Here is a 17,311-nt window from a genome sequence, read left to right as displayed (position 1 = left end):
CATATATAGACAAAACCAGTACAGCAAAATATTAACAAGTGTTGAATCTAGGTGGTGGATAAGTGGTTGATCATTACCCTATTCTTTCAACCTTTCCACATTTTAACTTTTTTAAATGAATAAATGTTGAGGAAAAACACAATGATTAAACTGGCATTTCTACTTCAAGAATACAAAGAGTTGATAAGAACGTTGATACCATAACGTAGGGGAATGCTCATTAGAACACCAACCCAAACAAAAAAAAGGCACTATTTTTAATACGGAATGATCACTACTATGTAAAATTAACCAGAATCTACACAAATTGGGCACAACGCAAACATGAGCAGTGGCTTTCTTTGGCTGGTGTGCGTGTGGGTGCTTTCCTTCTGCACTCTTGTGTCTTTTGAATTTCCTGTAAGTGTATATTACCTACTCTGTCTTAAAATAATCTTCACATGAGAATACCCGCTCTGCTCCTAGAGCATCTGAATTCGCCACATACTGTTTAGATGGTCTGTCTACCACCTCCTCAGCTAAGCTGTGAACTTCTGGTGCCAGGAATCTGTCTCATTCATTGTTGGACCTGTACAGCCTAGTGGATGAGTGTGTGGACACAGTAGCCACTGACGGGTGTTTTTCACATGAGACCAGAAGCACAGAAACCTCCCTTTTAATTTTAGTTGATGTTCTTGAGACTGAGCTGGGCTATTTAACTGTCAATTGATGGGATTCACCTGTGTAAGAAACTTCTTGATCTTCACCTTCTAAAGTAGTGATTTCTTTAAAGGTTGCTTTTAGGAGGGTAACATGTACAAAATGCACAGTGCAATGTGTCTCATAAAGCCCCTGTTCCACACCACATTCCTTTTGTCCCAAGGGTACCTGTTCTTTGTGAATCCCACCTGGAGCGGTTTTTCACTGACTCTAAGCGCAGGCGCATTCCACACTAGGAGCTTTGTGATCTGGATGTCTAAACTGCATGGCCTGCGTGTACAGATAAGCAGCTTTAAAAATAAGCCAGGGCACGTGGCAGTGGCCCTAAGCAAATCCCTGCTGGCCGGCTGGTGCCTGGGACAGGATGGTGACGTCCCCACGGCTGGCTTCAGGAAGGGGGCGTGAGGTGAGGGAGCTCGGAAGCAGCGGGTGTCCGCACTGCAAAGGCACCTTGGGGGCACCCAGTCCAACCCACTCCTTTTACAGACGCGGAAACGGAGACTTGGAGATGGCAGGGACCTGACTGAGGTTTTCCATGATGCCACTTGACTCCCAGGGGCTCATCCAACTGGCTGCCATCCTGGGAGAAGGCTACGGGCTTGGCTTCCTCGGTGTGGTTACCCGTTCCCTTAGGGGTCGAGAGGCAGCTGGGTCAGACCCCTGCCACTGCAGGCCAAAGCAGGGATTGCAGGGCTGCCTGGTGGGTAGGGATGAAGTCAATTCTCATTTTCCCTCAGGATATGTAAAGACAAACCCAAATTAAAAACAAGGAGTGTAACATTTCCTGTGGAAAACAAAGGAAGAGATATCCCTCTCCTTTTTCTAAGAACGTCACTTCAGAAAATGTAATTTGAAAGCCCTTTTGTTTCTCTGAAGTGCATATAAATCCTTTGGATTACTAGACAGGCCCTTTGTCTTTAACACCCAGGACCCACCTTTCCCAAAGCCCTGGGAGCCATCTCTTCGCAATGCAAACATCTAGGGAGTGAGCACCCCTCCCTCCCAGTTTCTGGGGGTGCCTGGCTTCAAGTTGCCTATTTGAGGCAGACTCCCTAATTTTTGTGTCCCCCTCCCAGTATTCTCCCTTAACCAGTCACAAAGGATGCCCCCCTCCTAGTTACTCTGCCTGCCAACAACCTCCAATCAGAACGAACCTGAAATCTTCCCTTTTTTTCATTAGAAAGCCTCCCTACTCCCCTGTCTTTGAATCTGCCCCAAATCTGAATGATGGTGGCCGACTCTCCTGTCATAGCCAGCTCTGAATAAACAGCCTATCGCATTTGAGCTGCTTCCTTTCTTTTCGTGGTTCTAAACACTTCATGTATGTTAACTCATTTATTTGCTAAAACCCCATGAGTTACGTATATATTATCAATCCCCATTTTATAGATAATGGAAGTTGAGGCACAGAGAGGTTAAGTAACTTGCCTCAGGTCATACAGCTACTCTGGAGGGGACAGGATTCAAACCCAAGCTGTCTGCTTCTACATTCTTTGGTCTTAACCGCTGAGTAACGCTCAGTGCAGCTAGGGGACACACTACCCCAGCCTAAACACCCCTTCATCCCGGTCTTAACCGCTGAGTAGCGCTCAGTGCAGCTAGGGGACACACTACCCCAGCCTAAACGCCCCTTCATCCCTTCTTCACTTGTCCTCACACAGCCTGCCTGCATCCTCGGAACCTCTCACCGTGAAAATCCACCTGTCCTCTCTCTTACTTCTTTGGCACGTTGTTCTCTGGTTTCTACTGGGACACTGAGTCTTATAAAGAAATGTGCGCTGACGTGTTTGCTCTCAAAGACTATTCGTTGAACACTTCCTATGTGGTCAGTCCACTGAATAAAAAGAGAAGGAAATCATAAAATCTCTTCGATGGTAGGTGATGAGGGAACAGAAGGCAAGCTGAGGACAAAGCAGAAACTGACACCCCGCAGCCCCCCCATGGGACGTATGTGACATTCCTCAGGCACTCCTGGCTGCCCTAAAGGACAAAGAAACAGTTAACCTATAGTGACCACGATCCTGCCTCAGTTTACCAATGTCTTAGCGATCTACAAGAACAAAGTGTTTCTATCAGTAACCTAGCTTCCAGAAGGAAATGTAGATACAATTAAATGTCCTTACAATCTGCAGCCTCCAGGAAGTTCCCAACTGTCTTCATGTTAATGCCTTACAAGAGGGGTAAACAACCTTAACTTGACAATGCCAAGGCCTTGGTAGCCTGTGAGTCTTCTTTAACATATGAAAGTACTTTCTTGAAACCTCCCCCGACCCCAGAGTATATAATCAGCCACCCCTCACAACCTGGGGCAGTGGCTCTTTCTGCCCACGGGTCCTGTCCCCATGTTTTAATAAACCACTATTTTGCACCAAAGACCTCTCAAGAATTCTTTCTTGGTCATAGGCTCTGGACTCCACCCCGATGAACCTCAATGATATTCAAAAACCACATCATACAGGGTCAATGTCTTAATTGTTGACTCATTCAGTAAAAATTCACTGGGCATGTACTATGTGCCAGACACCACGTGAGACACTACAAATTCAGAAAAGGAACAGAGAGAAAGCACACTCTCTGGACTCAGAAGAACCATGACGTATACAGACAATTCCAAATCAGTGTCACGAGAGCTATGGAAGTACGAAGGCAAGCAAGCATATCCCAGCCTAGGGCATCAGGGAGGCTTCCCAGAGGAGGTGACTGCTGAAAAGAGTCTCAAAATATTTAAGGAGGAGGAGATTTCCCAGAGAAGAAGGGAACCAAGGCATTCCAGGCAGAAGTACCAATCCCTACAAGAGCAGGGGTGTGGAGGGAACAGGGAGTGGCTGGCAGAGCGTAGCTGAGGACGTTGGCTGGTGCGGTTTGGGGGGAGGAGGGAGAGATGGAATTGTGAAGACTTCCAGTGTCTACACATGTTGTCTCTGCTAACTTATTCCCCACTCGCTCCACAGCGCATGCTAGCCTATGTCTGTCTTCACCGTTCCTCCAACAATGCTTTTTAAATATTGAGATATAATTCCCATACTGTAAAGTTCATCCTTTGAAAGTGCACAATAAAATAGACTGTGGTATATTCACAAAGTTGTACAGTCATCAGCACTGTCTAATTCCAGAACATTTTTATCACTCCAAAAAGAAATCCTGTACTGGTTAGCAGTCACTCCCCATTCCCCTTCCCTCCAGCCCCTGGCAACCACCCATCTACTTTCTATGGAGTTGCCAATTCTAGACATTTCCTATCAATGGAATCATATAGTATGCGGTCTTTTGTGACTGACTCCTTTCACTTGAATGTTTTCAAGGTCCATCCACGTTGGAGCCTATATCAGAACTTTATTCCTGGGGTGCCTGGGTGGCCCAGTCGTTAAGCATCTGCCTTCGATTCAGGGCGTGATCCCAGGGTCCTGGGATCGAGCCCCACATCAGGCTCCTCTGCTGGGAGCCTGCTTCTTCCTCTCCTACTCCCCCTGCTTGTGTTCCCTCTCTCACTGGCTGTCTCTCTCTGTGTCAAATAAATAAATAAAATCTTAAAAAAAAAAAAAAAGAGCTTTATTCCTTCTTATGGCCAAATTATATTCCACTGTATGGCTATATATCATCTTTTGTTTATCCATTTATCAGTTGACGGACATTTGGATGTTTCCACTTTTGGGCTATTAGGAACAGTGCTGCTACAAGCCTTTACAATACTACTTTTCAAAAGGTCACCAGTGATCTCCATGTTGCTAAATCCAATGGACACTTCTCTGCTTCTTCTATGACCACTCAGGGGCATCTGACAAGTGACCCAACTGTCCTTCTCAAAAGAGACTCTTCTCTGGGTTTATGTTTCAGGCACATTTTTATTATTTTCTTCCTACAGTTCTGCCTAGTTCTTCTCCTTCTCCAATTGTGACCCTCTCCCACTCATTGTCCACATAAGCAATGAGGGATTGTGTTTCCAGTCTGAGTCAGATCCCCTCACTTCCTGCTAGAGACCATTCGGTGGCTTCCCATTGCTCGCGGATAAAATCCGAACTCTTCAACATGTGTGTGTCTGTCTTTGACGCTAAACTGCAAGTAGGCTCCATGCTGGCAGAGACCCATGTCTGTTATCAGTCATGTTTTATTCCCAGGACCTATCACTTGATAGGTGCTCAATAAATAGATGTTGCATGAAATGAAGAAATAAGTGACAGAAAATAAAGAGTCACCTAGGATCAAATGAAATAACAGAAGTCTGAACGTATTTTGCGAACTCTAAAGGGCTATAAAAATGTAATAAATGACAATGGCCATTATGTAATCGTGCATACATAATTACTGTTGATGATTTTCTAAAAACAGGAATTGTATCAAAAGACATGAATTTGGATTTTGGGACTTGGCAGTCCCCATGTCCTGACCTCACGCTGCACTCGCAGTTCTGACCAGTGGCCAGTCAGCCTTCCACACGGGGAGGCTTCATGCCTCCATGCTGTGCTCGTCGTGGTTCCTCTACTCAAGGTATCCACCCTCTTCATCTAGCAAATGCCTTCTCATCAGCCTTTGCTCTTGAAAAACCGATGCTCTGCTTGACTCCTCAACAGCCTCAGAGATAATCAGCTCCCTCCCTCCTCTCATTTCCTTCCCTGTGTCGTTTATACTTTGACTACTGCATGTTCCACTGGGTTGTGGACACATCTGTCTCTCACTGGACTCTGAGCTGGTTGAAGGTACCGGCCATGCTGACTTCATCGCTGAATTCACCCATTCATCAATCAGTTCACTGACTGAGCATCTGTTATGTGTTAAGCCCGTGAGGCCTGCAGCCTCATTCTCTTGACCCAACCTCACCCACCAGAGGTTCAACTGAGAATGGCAGGAAGAGAAAACCTTCCAGAAAATATAATAAAACTAGATGCCATGGAGTCAGGACAGTCAGGTGCCTCACACACACTGGGCCCCTACAGCAGCAAGAGAGAACCAGGTGTGACCAGATAGTTCCAACCTGGGTGTGCTTTTGCCACTGGGCACAGGAGCAGAGGGGAGAACACGCTCTCCACCAAGAGGAGGAGGCAGCATGGAAAGGGGCCACCATGCACTCCCTTTTCTCAACCCTGCCCCTCACGTGGGTCATCTGCCCTCTCTTACGGAGGGGCACTAAGGAGGCTGCAGAACTTCCTTCCCAATACCTGTGAAAGGACTAAGGACCCACAGCATGTTCCACACGGTGGACCAGGCTGGCAATGCAGGGAAAAGGAGAAATGGCTTTCCCTGCTGCCCCCCCTCAAGTAAGTTTTAAAAGTCTGGATCACTTTTAAAATTGAGTCCTGCATTTGAGGGTGAAGGGATGAATTTGTTCCATTAAAATTGTACATTAGTCAAGACTTAATGCATAATTTCAAGAAATGTTGAAAAAAAATAATGCCAGGGGCATAAATTCAAGCTAAGAGGTTAGAAAACCACCTGACATAGCTATTAGATCAAGTATGCTGCAATACAGAAGCTTAATGCATTTATAAAGTTTTCGAAATTCTTCCCTCTCCACAGAACCTTTGCCCTAAAGCGCTCTGTCACTTCAAGGCACTTGATATTTACAACGTGACTCATTTAAAGAGCATGATGGTCCCTGTCTGCCCCCCCCCCCCGTCTCCTACAGCTGGCACTTACTGTGAGTTCCTTGCTTTTAGCAAAAGGCCACCAGCCCCGCACACGCTTTTGCTGGAATATGGAGATCTTGCTCTCCTCACTTGCATTTTCAAACTTGGTGAGATCGCAGGCTTTGGCAGACTTGGCTGCTCGGGGGAAACTATTGAGGTTCATTTCCAGGGAGCCTAAGAAGAGATACCTTTGATAGTTAAGGAAGGGCTTTAGTATCCATCACCACCAATCATTCACCCACCTGTTCATTCATTCATTCATTCATTCACTCACTAGTCGTTCAACAGCACCACATTGGATCACTAGCATGTACTAGGTTTGGGGGATACAAATATTACCAAGACATGTTTGGTGCCCTCAAGGCCCCCAGTGTAGTAGCAGGTAGAAGACAGGGCAGAGCTACAATATATAACTTCCAAGGCTTAGTTTCGGGTGCTGTCACTGCTGGACATCTTGTCTATTCCCTGAGTGCGTGGGGATTATGTGCCCGTCCTCGGAGCTCTCCTCTGTCTTAGCGTGGATCCGCCAAAAAGAATCTCCTCCCTCAACTCACCTCCCTCTGAGTCCACTAAACTCCTCCAGGTGCGGGAGTAAGTCTTACTGTCTTTGTAGCTACTGTCTAACACCTTAGTGGGCTCTCAACAAAGTATTTTCCGTGAGTGAATATTATGGAAAATAAGATAATACTACAAGAGTATTTTATCTCTCCCTCTTTAATAGCCTTTCCCTATTACAGAACACTCGTTAACTGTGAGCATTTCCAGCATGTACATAAACCAGAAATTAATAGAAAAAGTTTCCATAATTCCATCCCCCAATAGTTGATCACTGCCCTACACGTTCATTCTTATCCTCTGTCAGTCATTGTTTCTTTGCCTGTCTCTATCTCTGCCTCTGATACATATAAATATGTATTTTGCGGAAAGGGGATTTTTTTTTCTACGTTCCTTTTTCACTTAATAAATCCTGTACAACTATCCAACTCATTAAATATTTGAATATTTTTAATGGCTGCAAGACTATCACTTACTGAGTGCTTACTATGTGTGTTTTAAATTATATTTTAAGATTATTAAATCTATTAAATTATATTAATTTTACATTAAATTATATTAATTATATTTTTATGAAATTTATATTTAATTATAATAAATTAAATGATATTTTAAAATTACATTAGATTTGAAGCTGTACTTCAAATTTAGAGCTCCAAACACTCTCCAAACACTCTCAGAGGTATGTAATATTACTATCCCCATTTATAACTGAAGGAAACTGAGATACATAGGGGACTAGTAACTCGCTCAAAATTTAACAGCTTCTTGGTGGTAGAGCAAAGATGAATTTAAGCCTGTTTGAAAACATATCTTCCACCATAAGGATGAGCTGTAACCTATTCGACCAATCCCCTACTAATGGCTATTTGAAGTCTTTCTAATTTTTTGCTATCACTGAAATTATTATCCTTGTAGATACATCAAATCAAGCTCTCCAAAAACTGGGACAAAACCCTTAACATTAATGTGAGCTTTACGAAGCCACTGGCTTACCCAGAAAGTCATCCGAGGACAGCCTTTCAAAATCCCAAACCTGGAGCACCAGCACGGCTGGCGTCTTACACTCCATCTTCTCTAAGGAAAAGATGTTCTCCCTCTTGGTAATGACCATTTGTTTCTCCGCTGGGAGATACTGAAACGGAAACAGGAAGCGCCAGTTGAAGTTCCCCTCGCCAGTCAGGGAGTTGTAATGCACGTCGGTCTCCTGCTTGTCATCCTCCAGACCCTTTATCCACCTGAACAAAGACAGAAAAAGAATTACACACCCTGAGTCCCTGAGTACATTATTCACGCATCAGTATAATCAGGAGTGATTTAACTAGTTTCAATGTGGTCACAGATCATAGTTTTTAAATTATGATATAGTTAGATTGAGATGGAAGTTTCTATTGAGTCTGAAAGAGAGAAATAGGAGTCAAAGGGTCTGAAAGAGAAACGAAACAATTGGGGCGCCTGGGTGGCACAGCGGTTAAAGCGTCTGCCTTTGGCTCAGGGCGTGGTCCTGGCGTTACGGGATCGAGCCCCACATCAGGCTCTTCTGCTGTGAGCCTGCTTCTTTCTCTCCCGCTCCCCCTGCTTGTGTTCCCTCTCTCGCTGGCTGTCTCTGTCTCTGTTGAATAAATAAATAAAAATCTTAAAAAAAAAAAAAAAAAAGAGAAACGAGACTCTCATTCTAAGCCAGGTTTGGAAGGTGTCTTCTGTTCTGGGGTGGCCCTGAAGCCCCATGCAGTAAAGAGGGAAGACTCAGGAAATGTGAAGGGAAAGTGTAATCAGAGTATCCTCTCCCCCTGGGGCTTCCTGTGAGGGTCCCACCTCTGCACCCACTGGGTTTAGGCTTGTGTTATCAGCCTGTGATTGGCTCCCTCTCCTCTGGTTCTGGGCCTCAAAAATCCAGCTGGCCTGCATCAACATGGCATGGAGGGTAGAAGCCTGTCTGCACCCACCTGGATTCTAATCCTGGCTCTGCCTTTACTAACTGGAAAGCTCTTGATAAGTTCTCCAACCCCCCTGTGCCTCTGTTTCATCTGGAAAATGGAAGCAATGACAGTACTTCATAGGGTTGCTCTGAAGAATTATAAGAGGTAATAGCTGTATGCTTCGTGCACTCCACATTTTATAGAATGTGGTTTCCTCTTATCTGCTCTTCCTCCTCCATCCCCAGGATAGAGTAAGCTACTATTAATATAGTTTCCTTTAGTACTTTATCCCTGGTGAATCATTGAGAAACTAGGTGCTTTTAATTTTAACTGATAACTCCAAACCCTTTGCTTTCTGAAAGCAGACATCCCTTCCCCACAGGTCAGGGAAGGATAAAGACCTTCTTCGTCCCAGAGGAGTGGTACCACTTAGAGTATGGATGCAATTACTTAGGTAAAGATGGTGCTCAATCAACCAATATATATGTGGTTTCTGTTATGAGGCAAGGAGTGAGCTAGTTGCTAGAGGAGTGATGGGAGCACACAGAGATGGTCCTTGCCTTCATAGAGCTACAGCCACAGAGGGAAGGGGATGGAGAGATGGGGGGGCGGCACAGAAGTCACCAGAGAGAGATGCACAAGGGCCCCGTGGTGTGGTGGCACATTCTGACGAGGGAGAGAATCTCAGCATGACTAGAGAGCACAAAGCAAGGAAGAATGAGATGGGCCTGGAGAGAGAGAGGAGGGGCTAGTTAGATGGGATATTTTAGGACATATGAGGGATATGAATCTTCGTCCAGAGAAAATAGGATGTCATTAAAGGGTTTAAAGTACAGGACTGATGCGATCAAATTGTGTTCTGAAAAGAAAACCCATGTTTCAACATAGAGAACAAGTTATAGGAGGCAAGAGTGAGTACAGACAGATCAATCCACGTGGTACTTCAGTGTCCTCAACAAGAAATGACGGAGGGAAAGACTATGGTGATGGTATAGATGAAAATGGACAGTGCTGATGGCTGTTTGGGAGGATAAATGGGCAGGATTCAATGGCACACTAGAAATGGAGCCAATGAAGAAGAAGTTTCCTTGTTTGGGGAAGGCAAAGAGATACCAAAAGGAGACTGAGATGAGTTCACTGTTTCTGAGATGGGTTTTATCCAAGGGGACATGTTTGAATCACTTTTCCTTCTGATTCTCTACCACCTCATCTGTCTCCATGACTAGGGGCTCAAAGGGAGCATTTGTGTCACAGCCAAGACGAGAGAGAGAGAGAGAGAGAGAGAGAGAGAGAGAGAAAGAGGAAGGGAAGGAGGGAGGGGGGAAGAGAAAGAGAAAGAGAGGGAATGAGTAGTTTCCTGAGTCCTAGGATGGCATCTTTCTTATTAGTAGAACTAGCACAGGCTAAGGTGCAACTTTTAGCTTCTGCATTAGTCTTACAATCTTCCTAACACTGAATCTCTCGTCAGTTGCACTTCTCTACTTGCTTCAGGTCTAAAGGTATTCTGAATGCCACTCAAAAAGCTTAGGTACCCAACATTTAACTGAAAGAGATGTTTATATAATAAGATTTTCTCACAAAAAATATTTTCATAAGGTAATAATTCTTAGCAAAATGACCAAACGATATTTGACAAAGGAAGTGGCCTTATCTAACAAGGTGAGTAAGATGAACTCCTTCTGTAAGAGACGGGTGGAGTACCTTCCACGACGCATAGGTTCGGTTAGGGGTTAGAGAGAGGAGCAAGGGAAGAAAAGGGGGCATGTAGTTTGTTGGTGACCTTACCCTTTAACGTAAATATCACTTGATTTTTGTCCTGTGAAGATATTCTCATCCTCTAAAATGACATCTTCAGTGTTCCAGATGGTTACTCTCAATTCATACCTGGGATAAGCGAAGGCAGCGTTAGGCTGAAGACCTTGAAAGCAGAGTCAGCTGGTGTGTATGGGATTCTGGTATTGCTGTGAGTCAACGGGCTTCCTCAACTTCACCAACATCAAAAATATCAACACTTAAGGTCTTGGTTCCATCAAAACCGAGTGTCCCAGCTGGAATCACTAAGGACATGAAGTTCTCTGAGCAGAAATTGCTTCTATTAGCTGACGTTTTTCAGAATGTTGTAGAATGCCTATGCGCAGTAGCCCCTCCATAAAACAGGGGCCAGCATTTCAACCATCACCCCCGCTACCATTACTACCACTCGCCCCTGTAGTAAATGGCCAGATGGAAAGTGAGATGTGATTACAGGTGTCAACTAATCCATGTAACCGATGTTACAATGCAACAGTCAACGTAATTGATCAAATGTCATGATCTTTTAGTCGGCCACCATGGTCTCTTCCCCTGAAGGTAGGCTGCAGCTGACTTACCCTTTTGGCTGCCTTGGTGAAATGTCAACAGGAGGTCCAGGTTGAGGCATATCTTTGGGAAACATGTCCACCCACATCTGCAGGCGGCCCTGGTTAAGAAAAGAAGCTCTTCTTTAACTTTGGTGGGATAACACATGGGCAACTGATCATTCGTGGTTTTAACAGATCCCTTGACTGGAAATGGATATTAGCTATATAGCATATCATATCTTATCATATGGATATTATTCATATTATACATGCTTAGGATATTTGCTGACAAAGACAGAACTTACATTTTTATTAAGAATTCGTCGGAGCATATGTTAAGAGCAGGTGAAGGGCAAACAAACCCTATTGAGCACCTACTATGTGGCAGACACAGTGCTATGCACGTGACAAAACATTATGTCAATTCTCCCCATATCCCCAATGGGTAGATGTTATTATTCCTACTTGACAGATGAGAAAACACCTTGCCCATGCTTACACAGACAATATGTAGCAGAGTCTGGATTCAACCATTGTCTGTTGACTCCAGAGACTCTGCTTTTTCTATAAACTCTTAAGGATTAAAAAGATAATACTATCTGTCAAAGGTATCATGCTTCATTGTTTCCAACGTACTTTAACTTCATTACCTCCATAACTGCTTAGCCCAGCTACATTTCTGTGTTACACATCAAAAGAAACCAAGGCTTAGAGCAGCCAAAGAAATGATATGAGTCCTGTGGCTCATTAGTGGCAGAATAAGGCCTCCCATCCATTGCTTTGCACTCCAAACATCAGAATTTACTCTGCTGCAAGGGATCTGAGGGCCCATGTAGGGAGAAGGCCCAGTGGATTCAATGCTCAGCCTATTGTATACATTCTAAGTACTGCATCAGCTCAGACAAGAAGATGAGTGATCAATAAGACCTGGAATGGTCAGAGGAGATTTTATATGAAGGAAGTGGGGTTCCCAACCAGAGCAGGGAGGATCTGTAGGATTTGGGTGAAGGAGGGGCTTTGGCTAGAAAATAAAAGGGCTTTCCTGGGGAAGGGACAATGCAAGCAAAGAGTTTAGCATTTGGGAAGAGAAGAACCAATTAATGGAGGATTACAATCCTAGAGTCTCTAAAGAGATATTAACATTCACTTGTAACCAGGGGCGCCTGGGTGGCACAGCGGTTAAGCGTCTGCCTTCGGCTCAGGGCGTGATCCCGGCGTTGTGGGATTGAGCCCCACATCAGGCTCCTCCACTATGAGCCTGCTTCTTCCTCTCCCACTCCCCCTGCTTGTGTTCCCTCTCTCGCTGGCTGTCTCTATCTCTGCCGGATAAATAAATAAAAAATCTTTAAAAAAAAAAAAAATTCACTTGTAACCAAAAAGCCACAAGGTAAAATGAAGGACACCAGTAACCAAAAGGTTTTAAACATCTGGTAGCAAATTTCAGGAACCAATCATGGGCTTCTACATCTGATTAAAGCTATCCTTTCAAGACTCTCCCACACATGCTAGCTCTAGTTTTACATCCCAGCACTGCTGAGATGGCAGTGTGGGTGTTCCTGCCCCATTGCAGTCGAGCTCATGTGTTTAGCCAAGTGACACAGTGAGTGAGTCCAGGGCTGGGACAGGACTAAAACAAACTGCCTGGGTGAAATCCCACTCTACCACTTACCAGCTGAGTAACTTTGAGTAAGTTACTTAAACTCTCTGAACCTCAACTTCTTCATCTTAAAAGCAAGGATCATAACAAATACACCATGAGGCTGTATTAGGGAGTAAGGGTAAGGTGACCCACACGCCCCTATTTGTCTAGGAAAATCCTGCTGGTGACCCTTGTACCAGCTTAATTATTAACAGCAGGCTTTTTTACTCTGAAAATGGCCATCATTTAGATAAACAAATCTTTGATCATCCTGAGATAATTTACATAAAGGGCCTAGTATATAAGCACATATTAATTATGTACTTATAATTAATAAGTATGTATCAAGAAGGCTCTTAATAAAGTTGATCTTCTCTTCACTTCTAACTCATAATCCAGATCTCTGGTTATTTTTCCAAACAGCTTCTTCTTGTCAGTTCTTCAAAATAAGTCACCATCTATTGCTTCCCTGGGAAAACTAACGGACCGTGGGGTTACTGATAGATTTTGGACAAGGTCTTGTGCATGCCAGATGGATTTTGAAGTTTCTCAAATATCAGCATTCTTTCAAAAGAGTGTGATAACTCAAATCCATTAAAAAGGCAAAAGCATGAAATCCAGCTCTGACTTTAGGGCTGAATTTCTCAACCTCAACATTATTGACATTTAGGGCTGAATAATTATCTGTTGTGGGAGACTGGCTATGCAGTACAGGATGTTTGACTGCATCTCTGACTTCTACCCTCTAGATGCTAGTAGTATCCCCCCCGCCTCTTGAAACAACCAAAAATACTTCCAGGCATTGCTAAAGTCTGGGGCAGGGAGACAAAGCTGTCCCTGGTTGAGAACCATTACCCTAGGGCACACAAGAACAACTTTTAGGGATAAAGTCCTGTTCCTTGGGGGTGAACACTCCTATTGGGGCCAGAACCATCTTGGCCACTACCTGCTCCATTCCTGGTTTATCCTTGTGGTACAGCGGCCGAGTTTCTATGTGCTCAGGAACCAGTTTACACCCAACCTCTGGTATATCCTCCCACGAGTGTAAAACCCTCAGGGCCAGGTGCTCATAAGACTCCACCGTCTCATCTGCATGGAAGGAAGAAAAATAGAGACATTCGTCAGATATAGGTTCCCATAATGGAACAGTGACAGACTGTCAGATGCACTTTTAAACACTCCCTTAAAGGTTAAATTTAAATGTGCTGAGGCACAGGGAGAGAGCAAAAGAGTAAAAGGGCAAAAAGAGAAGAGAAAGAGGTGGGGTGGAGTGGAGGGAAGGGAAAGAGACAGGAGGTTTAGAGAGCGGGAAGTAAGACGGGTCGACAAGATGACCAGAGTGCAGTCAAGGTCTCAGAGTCTGAGGCTCCATTTGACCCTTGAATAAGATTCGTCTAGAACTTATGAACTACAGGCTTGGCTTTGAGGTACTGGAAAGGGTGTATTTCCCGGAGATATAAAACTGTTTGCTAACGCCATAGTGTAAGAGGGCCCAGTGGATCTGTGTGGTCCAGAACGAGGTGGTGAAATCCGCACAGTATGCATTCATGGAGGTCTTATCTTTCCTCATTGTTGCTCCTTCCCACCAACACACCTGCTCATGAGGAAGGTTCTCTGTTCTGTCAGCTTACCAAAGAAGGCAATACATAAGAAAAACTACCAGTAGATAAAGTACTTGCAAAAATAACATAAAAATTGTTGAAAAAAATCAAATCTTTTTGATAAGGTTTAGAGTGGCCAAATTTGACATAGGGAAAGTTGAGTTCAGTTTTTAAATAAGGCCACACACACACAAACACACAATCTCCCAATAGCAATAATTACAATCAGTAAAAGTTGATGAGGATGATCACATAATCAGTGAACTAAATCTTCTGTCAGAAAGTTCAATCAGATCTTGACTGAAACGAACATCATTTCAGATTTTTGGTGGCCAAAAGAAAATGGTTTCATCATGAAATGTAGAATGTTGACCAAGGACTTAAATTGACCTAATAGAGTATATTGTGAAAAAATACTTTTCTCAAGAGAAATTCATTCATAGGTCATTAATACACAATTTAAATGTCAATTAACTGCATGCAAAAAACCTTCAAGAGCTTCTTGCGGTCAAAATAACAAGGTGAGAAGAAATTTTGGTGTCAGAGTGGCAGGGTCAACGTAACAGTGTGAAAGCATCCAGTGAGATGTCCTTAACTGGGTGTTTTGCCTCAGAAGCTCCGAAACTCTGTTTTCCACGTTGGTAGCTCTGCATCTATCGATCTGCATCAAGTGGATGGGAATGGCATCACAAGAATTGTTCTGTATCATGAAGGTAAAGTAAAGGTGGCTTTTTTCTCACCCTAAATTTATGAAAGCCCCTCTGGGATCTTCCTGGTATGTCCCATGATGCTTCTTGGTGCCGAAGTAAGAGAGCTGTTGGTGTAACATGTATGGGGGTAGTTTGGGATGTGCCCAGTGATTTATTTCATATCATACTCATTTTAAGGTCACTGCCTACCTTCCAAAACAACAGTCCTATTTGTGTGATCGACGCTATAGAAATACCAGAAATGTGGGAAAATATCTATAAGGAAGTTCATGGTAGCTTTGTGTCACTGCAAAAAACAATGGACACAATGTAAATAAATGACACGGCCATAAAATGAATGTTGTCAATGACAGTCTCAAAGAACAAAGGAAAATCATCATAATCTATTGGAAACAGAAAAAGCAGGATACAATACTATATACGGTACACTTCTGATTCTGTAAAAATGTCACACACACACTGTAAGGAAATAGACCAGCAAGCAGCATGCTTATCTCCAGATTTGGGGATTCTGAGTGATTTTCATTATCCTCTTTTCTTTTCCAAATTATCTACCAGGAGCGTGATTACTTTACAAGAGAGGGCTGCTCTCCCCAGCCACAAGCACCACCAGAAGCAGGCTTTAAAAGAAGAGCCACGTCAGCAGGAAACACTGGGGGAGTTACCAGAGTCCTCCTCCGTGAAGACTGTTTTTCCAGAAAAGACCTGATTTCCTATCTGTATTTTCCCAGGACGAAAGTAGGGTCCATCCAGTTTGTTGTCTTTGCAGAGCTTTGTGAGGATTTCAGTGGGTTTGGAGGTGTCTCTCCAGGCGTTATATCCTTCTCTGGAAAGAGGGGGAAAGGATGGAGAGGGTGAGGCCAGCGTTCCCCTGGGAGGACACACTCAAAGTAGCTATGAAAGGGACCATCTGAGTATGATCAGTGGTTCCCTTCAGACTTCTTGCCATTCTATACACTTGGGGCTAATGTTTTTGGTTTTGTCTTCTCTCTTTTCTGGTTAATACCACTGCGTCTGCATGCTTGTATGAAAGGCAGGACTTCTGAGTAGCGTGACAGAAAAGCTCTTTGCTGGTACTTGTTCTTTTTTGGGTTTGGGGTTTTTTTTGGGGGGGTGTTTTTTTTTGTTTGTTTGTTTGTTTTAGAAATGTACCTTAAAACAAAAATTGAAGTGACATTCACATAACATAAAAGACCAATTCAGCAGCATGTCGTACATTCATCATGCTGTACATTCACTACCTGTACCCAGTTCCAAAAACTGTTCATCACGCCCAGAGAAAACCCTGCACCTGTTAAGGGGTTGCTCCTCGCTCCCCGCCCTCCTCGGCCTTTGGCAGTCAGCCGTCCGCTTCCTGTCGGTCTGGGTTTCTTTGCATGCAGTTCTTGTTCAGCTTCGTTCTGTCCCTTGCAGAAGAGCCATCTGACTGCTACTTCTTCTAAGAGGAAGCCCGGCTCAGCCTTTCCATTTCTCTGCTTCATTCCTCCCCTCTCCTCCCCCACCAAAACCATATTGGAGACAGGTGGAGAGTCTAAATGTGTTGGTTCTCTGATCAGTGATTTTCCTGGTGGTTAGTTTCTAAATCTTGCCAACCCCCTCTTCCCTTGAACACTAGCTGTTTGGTTAAAAAATATTAAGCTGCCATGAAATGCTCCCTAAGAGCCATGACCAAGACAAGCTTGGATTTCTCTGCTCACTGGGACACAGGATTCGTCAGAATTTAACTTCTTTAACTTTTAAATAAATCAAAACATAACTATAAAGCAGTGTTCCCACCTTGTGCCAGAGACATGAGGATCCTGAAAAGTTCATACAAGCCATGCCCAGAGCCATACATACAGAGGCTTCCCCAGAAACAGGTGCTCTGGTTTGGGTGTGGGTTTTGTTTGCTGGCTTTTTGTGCTCTCATCTATTTTTAAAAATTCACTGAATAAAGTTGACAACTCCCTTGAGTAAACTATTCTGCTCCCTGGTGGTTCCACTGTCAGGAAATTCTTCTGAACAGAAAAGGCACGATCTTTGCCTGTGGCTTCCTTCCCTGACTTCAGAGTGAGAACCGCTCATCATTCTCTGAATGGTACCTTCTCAGGTACTGTGGATTGTGAACACCGCAGGGGGCTTATACATCCCCAAGAGTCCCCAAAACCAAACTGGATTTCTAGGCTATCAATACAATGATTTCAAAAAATACTTAATGACACTACAGAATGCTGGGGATATAGGGGCAG

General features: G+C 43.9%; 1 protein-coding gene across 1 annotated transcript in view; it reads right to left on the bottom strand.

Moving 5' to 3' along the window:
• Window positions 1-17,311, bottom strand: part of FER1L6 (fer-1 like family member 6) — a 112,948-nt gene that overhangs the window by 9,362 nt on the left and 86,275 nt on the right. Inside the window, exons 33-38 of the mRNA XM_008689322.2 lie at window positions 15,749-15,909; window positions 13,719-13,861; window positions 11,164-11,252; window positions 10,580-10,678; window positions 7,872-8,113; window positions 6,331-6,494 (exon numbers count right to left, since the gene is read on the bottom strand). Coding sequence (XP_008687544.2) covers window positions 6,331-6,494; window positions 7,872-8,113; window positions 10,580-10,678; window positions 11,164-11,252; window positions 13,719-13,861; window positions 15,749-15,909 — 898 coding nt within the window. The remainder of the gene's footprint in view (window positions 1-6,330; window positions 6,495-7,871; window positions 8,114-10,579; window positions 10,679-11,163; window positions 11,253-13,718; window positions 13,862-15,748; window positions 15,910-17,311) is intronic.

This window comes from Ursus maritimus, unplaced genomic scaffold (assembly GCF_017311325.1).
Source record: "Ursus maritimus isolate PB19 unplaced genomic scaffold, ASM1731132v1 scaffold_9, whole genome shotgun sequence".
Taxonomy (NCBI): domain Eukaryota; kingdom Metazoa; phylum Chordata; class Mammalia; order Carnivora; family Ursidae; genus Ursus; species Ursus maritimus.
This window is presented reverse-complemented; position numbering and strand designations above follow the sequence as displayed.